This window comes from Malania oleifera, chromosome 7 (genome assembly GCF_029873635.1).
Source record: "Malania oleifera isolate guangnan ecotype guangnan chromosome 7, ASM2987363v1, whole genome shotgun sequence".
NCBI lineage: Eukaryota > Viridiplantae > Streptophyta > Magnoliopsida > Santalales > Ximeniaceae > Malania > Malania oleifera.
This window is the reverse complement of record NC_080423.1, coordinates 81,067,912-81,074,593: the sequence shown is the minus strand read 5'-3', so window position 1 is coordinate 81,074,593 and position 6,682 is coordinate 81,067,912. Positions and strand designations below refer to the sequence as shown.

General features: G+C 32.4%; 1 protein-coding gene across 3 annotated transcripts; it reads right to left on the bottom strand.

Annotated features, from left to right (window-relative positions):
* Window positions 1-293: 293 nt before the first annotated feature.
* On the bottom strand, window positions 294-6,218 carry LOC131160106 (uncharacterized). 3 transcript variants are annotated; one of them, XM_058115446.1, is made up of 6 exons: window positions 5,970-6,218; window positions 4,587-4,730; window positions 2,888-3,028; window positions 2,592-2,735; window positions 1,255-2,461; window positions 294-918 (listed from the first exon to the last, which is right to left on the bottom strand). In XM_058115446.1, exons 1-6 carry the CDS (start codon window positions 6,105-6,107, stop codon window positions 758-760), a joined length of 1,935 nt encoding a protein of 644 aa, XP_057971429.1. In that variant the 5' UTR covers window positions 6,108-6,218; the 3' UTR covers window positions 294-757. The 3 variants fall into 3 exon arrangements, with proteins under 3 accessions (XP_057971429.1, XP_057971432.1, XP_057971430.1); XM_058115449.1 differs by lacking the exons at window positions 4,587-4,730; window positions 5,970-6,218 and adding an exon at window positions 3,253-3,349; XM_058115447.1 differs by lacking the exons at window positions 4,587-4,730; window positions 5,970-6,218 and adding an exon at window positions 3,144-3,205.
* Between the last annotated feature and the right edge of the window lie 464 nt (window positions 6,219-6,682).

Here is a 6,682-nt window from a genome sequence, read left to right as displayed (position 1 = left end):
TGTGTGTGTGTGTGTGTGTGTGTGGAAGTCTATGGACATGTATGCATTTTGGACAATTACTAAGCAGAATAGGCGTGAAAATATATATATGGAAAAGTATGCATATATCTATGACTTGTGGACAATAGTAAGGAGTAAAATATAGCTAGAAATAATTAAAAAGCATATATGATTGTGCTTAGTCGAGATATATATATATATATATATATATATATATATATATATATATGTATGCATGTGCGCGCACGTATGCGCTTATTGGTTTTGGACTTAGTATAAGAACTATACATTTTACACACAAACAAATGTAAATATATATTGAATATTCCATATTAGAAAATAAATGAAAAGGGAGAGTTTCTTGTTTTTATGGGCTCACAATTTAATGGCTTAAGTTTTAAGCCATGTTGGTTCTTAACCAATAGTATGTGTTCCCTGTGATAACAATAAGAGACCTTACCATACAACTAAAAGCTACTATTGATCAAGGAAACATAGATGTTGATCAAACCTGAAAGCATTTAAGTACATGCAAACTAGGCAAGAGTACTTGAAACATCCAAATCCAACAACAAGCTAGAAGGTTTATAGTTAAAAGTACATACCCAATGATGTCCATATAATCATCATCATTATATAATATGCCAAACCACACACAACCTAGCTACCGCCACTAATAATATAACTGCAACAAATTAAATGCTAGAGTCGATCCATCTATCACTGTATATTCGTCAATTGTTGGCTTTAGTTTCCTTTATAGGGTTTGAAACATGGATTCAAAATCCTTGCTTATCGATTCATTCGAGAAGAGGTTGTCCCCAAACTGGTCTAAAACATAGCCATTGTCAATAGTTGACTGGCTAAAACAAGCCCCTCCTCCTTGTAATTCTTCCACTGCCATTTCTATGCTCAATCCTGTAAACGTGAGAAGTGTTAGAAATCTAATAATGAGAAATCAAAAATTACTTTTTTTTAGTAGCAAGGAGAAAAATCTAGAGGTAGGCATTAGATATTCAAATTTTCCTTTTTTTTTTTTTTATAAAAAAGAAAGACCAAATGTCAAGATTAACTACTACATTTGATTCACATAATGGAATGAAAAATTGAATGGAAAATATGAAGAAATCAAGTTATGAATTTGATTCCATTTTATTTGATTCTATTCAATATCTATGTAGCAAACACGTAATTAATATTTAAGCACATATGTATATAGGAGAGCAGGTTACCATCAAGATGAAATGAACCTACCTTGTGGGATTTCAAGTTGCCCATTGAAGAAATCATGCAGTTGAAAGAGACTATCATGGGCAACATCAAGAAATTTTTCAAAGTTGTTGAATTCATTTTTGGGTCTTATATCTGCCTCTGGTTCACTGTTTTTCTCAACGCTTTGATTCGCCTTGTTAGTATCTGCTCCCTTTGGAAATTCTTCAACCGCTTCAGGTTTTTTAGCCTTTTCAAGCATTATATCTATTTCTAGTTCATCAATTCCATAAAAAACATGATCATCAATCTTTGCTCCATCCCTTGGTTCCTCAACCATTTCAGGTGTTTTTTCCTTTTTGAGCAATATATCCATTTCTAATTCATCAATTCCGTAAAAGAATTGATCATCATCCACCTTTGCAATCTTTGCTGCATCCCCAAGTTCCTCAACTACTTCTATTTTTTCTTCCAATTTGGGGGTTTCTTCCTTGTTTTCATCAAAAATTGGGAACATCAATGCCTCATCAATTATTTCGAAACCATGATCAATTTTTTCATTATCTTCTATATCCAGAACTTCTTCGTCTATTTTGAGTACTTCTTTTTTTGCTTTTTCTTCATCACAATGATCATGAGATTTACTTTCTTTTTGCTCATTTTGTTCCTCAACCACTTCGATTTTTTCTTCCATATCGGGGGTTTCTTCCTTACTTTGATCAACACATGGGAACATTATATCCATCACTGGCTCACTGATTATTTCAAAACCTTGATCGGTTTTTTCATTATGTGTTGTATCTAGAACTTCTTTGACCACATTGAGTACTTCTTCTTTTTCTTCTATTTCTTCATCATAATAGCCATGAGATTTTTCTTTCCCACATTCCTTTGGGTCATCATTTTCACTAAAACTCTCATCCATCTTATTTTCATCATGGTCATAGCTAAGGAGGTTGCCATAGGTTGTAGCGAAGAACTCCCTAACTACATGGATATGATGCTTGTCTTCACAAGAGTAGGATGGGACTTCCTTAGCATCCACCTTTGGATAGCCACTAGTATTATGATCAAAACCTCGATTTCTCCTTTTGTTGCTACAATTTTGAAGATTTCTATATGCTACAGCCAAAAATTCTGCAGGAGTTTGGGGCATTTCTTCATCATAAGATTCAGATGGGATGCATAAGTTCTTCTTTGAAGAAGTCCTTTTCTTTGATGGAGCATATCTTGGCACTTCAAATCCTGGTGGCTGAAAGAGTTACAATGCCAAAAAAGTTCTTAATGATAACTTAAAGCATCACCAAGGAATAAATTTGTAAGCACCATAGTTAGTATTCATTTAACAAAAAAAAAAAAAGCAAAATAAAATCCCAACTCACCGGAGTGTCTTCTGATTTTTTAGTTGATTTAGACTTTGTGGTTTCCTTTTTTTTGTTCTTCTCTGGTGAAGTATCAAAAAATATGTATTTGACCACCTCAACTCTCGATCGAAAGACAGAGTTCGACCACAGATTGCAATAGTACTGCATAAACACACACACACACACACACACACACACACACACAATCAAGGTTATAACTAAAATTAATTCACCGACTAAATATGAACTAGTTTATGGAAGGGGAAAGAAAGAAGAAAAAGGATGGAATCATTGCCATAAATAGTTCAATCTACCGTATCATATCTTCCGCTGGTGCGTTTCCTTTTCTGAGAGAACCAATCTTTGTGCCGCTCAGACAAAGGCAACAAAAAGAAGATGTCATTTTCATTGCTACGGTGTTGTTCTTCCATCAAATCATATGTTTCACAAGTTTTCTGCCCAAACAATTGCAACACTATTAACATTTCATTATATAAATGACTTAATTACAAAATAATTAAAATAACTAAGTTACAAACAAATGACTAATATCAAACATCAGCTAAGAACCTTATTGCAACAATTTTTCTTGACGTTATCTCCTCAAAGAAAAATTATGTGATAGAAACTTTATAGAAAAAAGATGTAAGAAGTACGATAAGAAATGATGTAAACTTACCAATGTAAGGAAAGCTACTTTGTTTTTTCTTTTTTCTTTTCTTTTCAAATATAACACTAATTGGTTTCGAGTTCAAAAAACTTAATTATTATCTGCCCCACCACAGCCCTAACCTCATGTGCATGCACACATTCCTTCAATATGTGCATGTCCATATGCAAGCCAATAGTACGCGCGCAAGAATGCGTGCACACACGCGAAGATGAATATATTTACGTATATGTACGCACAAAAACAACAAGGGGCAAAGAGAGAAAGTGAAAGAGGCATGCAAAACAAAAACTTTTAGGTTTTGAATTAATTACTCCTAGTATCATGAAAACTCCTATATACATACAAAATAGAACAATTGTCACTAGGCATAACGACATGAAACTAGTTGTTCCCACCATTTAGATACTGTATAAAAGGTGAATCTTGGATATTTCGTATAAAAGAAGAACCCGATAAAGGAACTATTTTTCCATCCTTGTAGGAGTGCTACCAGTGCATAAAGGCATCTAAATGTAGAATTAAGTACTCATAAAATTACAAAGATATGTATGTACATTAAAAATTAAATAGAATGACAATCACCAAGTAAAAATGAAAATTTATACTTGTTCCAGCCATTTTGATAAAATACCATATAAAAATTATAGCTATTCTTACAAAAAGAAGAAGTTCATAAAGTACGTACCTTTTCCATCCTTGTAGGACTATTATTAGTGCTACAAAGACATCTAAATGTACAATCAATTACTTCAGAAACTACAAAATCCACACACACACACACACACACACATACACACACATAAGTTAATAGAATGGTGATCACCAAGCAAGCATGAAATTAGTTCTTACTATTTAGATACCATACATAAAAAATAAACCCTAGATATTCAATGAAGAAAAGAACATCGTAAAGGAATACCTTTATCCACCCTTGCAAGATTACTATTAGTAACACAAAGAGATACAAATGTATAATTTATTACTTATAGAAATTACAAAAAACTATGTATATACATGAAAAATACAATAGGAATCTCCTAGAAGGCATGAAACTATACTCCTAATCATTTAAATACCACATAAAAATTTAATCCTAGTTGTTCCTATAAACAAAGCGAGTATAGTTTTCATCCTTGTAGGAATATTCTCAATAATACAAAGGAATCTAAATGTAGAATTAATTACTAATAGAAATTATGAAAACCACATATGTTCTTGTAAATATAGAACAAAGATCACCTAGAAGACATGAAACTATGCTTGCACTAGTCATTTCGATAAATTATAAATATTAAACCCTAGTAATTCTTATAAACAAAAGAAACTAGTAAAAGAAATACCTCTTCCATCCTTATAGGAGTATTTCCAATGCTACAACTCCTTATTTGTGAAAGTGATATTGGAATTTTCATAAGCACATCCTTTATGGTGCCTTCATCTGACCATTGTATTGGTGAGGGAACATTCAACTTCTGTTGCAAGTGCTGTCGTGTATAAATAATGTGTTAGCATGCTTGCTAGAAATTCTACTCTATCTTTATGCAATTTGGAATAAAATAATCTTTAAATTGGTTCTAGTTTTTAAGCCACAATTATTTCATTGTTCTCTATAAGAGGATTGTAGGTAAAAATAGAAATTGAAACATTGAAAAATGTATGTTTGATCATGTCACATTGATCCTTATAAGATGTTGTTTAGGACATGTTCTTACAAAATATAATAAAATTTGACTGGTGCAGTTAGATAGTCATTGGATGAACACGACTGCTAAGTTCAAGTTATTGTGCAATGCTTAGCTATCAGTTATAGCCTATTAGATTATCTCAAAATATAATGCAGGCCCTAGAACATGTCATAAAATGATAAACAACCCAATTGTAGATCCCCTTAGAAAGATTGGGAAAAAAGGGAAATTCTACAAGAGAGGTTCATCAAAGATAAGATGTAGATGTAGTTGCAATTAAATCTTTTTTGTTTTTTGTTTCTTTTAATTAGCAAGCCTAAATAATACAAATAAGGCTATAGATCTAAAATTAAAAGTTTACTTCAAACCAGATCTTCTATATTATAGAATATCTTAGTTCAAGCTACAAAAGAATACCAAAACATTTATGGGATATGAAATTTAAACACTATTATTAGTGTATACCTTCTTTTCTTTGGCTTGTTATTCCATTTATTGAATTTTGAACATGCATGTTAATAAAAAAACATGAGAAAATAGGCATCGATTAGATTTAATGTAGTTAAGTGAAAATACTCAATTGATGGAACCTATGACGATCTAGGAAAGCAAACCCCCCCCCCCCCCCCTTTTTTTTTCTCCTTAATCTCTGTATTTCAATTGTTGCATGTCCCAGATGAAAGACATCTTGCTATCCCCTTGCAATTTTCTCAACATGGTTTAAATTATAGGACAAGTTAGCTTAGCCAACATATTCAACAAATCTTCTGGAATGATTCAAGTCAAAGGATGTAGTTTTTCGCCATCTTCCAAACTCAAAATCCATTTAACTTAATGCGTCCTCTAGTATAATACACACTATAAAAAAATTTTATTTCAAAATCCTTGATTATCAGTGATAAGTTGTTGAACCAACACCTTACAATACTTCTCTTTGGCACTTTTTTCCTTCTAATATATCAAACATACATTTCATTGATTAGATAAAAAAGAACAAGTGAATTTTTTTCTTTAAAAGGGGGAAAAGAGTGAACTTACATTCACCATCTTGATAATGGTTTCTTTGGGTAGACGCTTCCAGCATTTATTAAACAAATCATTCTCTTTATCATCAATACAAGCTTGAATCTTCAACATATTAGAATTCTGTGAGGCTTTCTTCGAAGAGACTGCCATTTCTTTGAGCTAGCAAGCAAGTGAGAGAGAAAGAGAGACCGAGTGGAAGAAATTTATCAAAGGCGGTGGAAGGAGACAAATGTGTGTGTGTGTGTGTGTGTGTGTGTGTGAGAGAGAGAGAGAGAGAGAGAGAGAGAGAGAGAGAGAGAGAGAGAGAGAGAGAGAGAGAGAGAGAGAGTTTGTGTGTGTAAGCGCGTGTAAGGGAATCTCTTAAATTGCAGTGTGCATGCACTAAGGTGGGCTCCACATCGAACAGATAGATGTTAGTAAATGACATTTTACTTGTTTTTGATAATAGCTTTGCTTTTAAAGAAACTAATTTTTTTAGTATTTGTAGCTAGGTTTTCTTGGAGATTTAATAAGGATTGAAAAACATTTATTTTTCCATAACACACAATAAGGACGATTTATTGCAAACTATGCACATTGCCAAATTAGGTCTCTTAATTAATTTTTTATGTATGCCCTAAACGCAAATGATATTATCCTTTTCCAGACAAGGCAAGTTTGTAATAAAAGGAAAAGAGCACAAATCTTTCTTATGATTTTACTTGGCACCTTTTTTCTTTTTTAAA

Bases quoted from the DNA above. Each gene is read 5' to 3' on its own strand.
- LOC131160106 (XM_058115446.1), bottom strand. From the start codon at position 6,107: ATGGCAGTCTCTTCGAAGAAAGCCTCACAGAATTCTAATATGTTGAAG. The intron at 3,029-4,586 runs GTATTTCTTTTA...TTGTTTGGGCAG, and splicing joins CTCCTATAAGGATGGAAGAG to AAAACTTGTGAAACATATGA. The intron at 919-1,254 runs GTAGGTTCATTT...TCACGTTTACAG, and splicing joins GCAACTTGAAATCCCACAAG to GATTGAGCATAGAAATGGCA.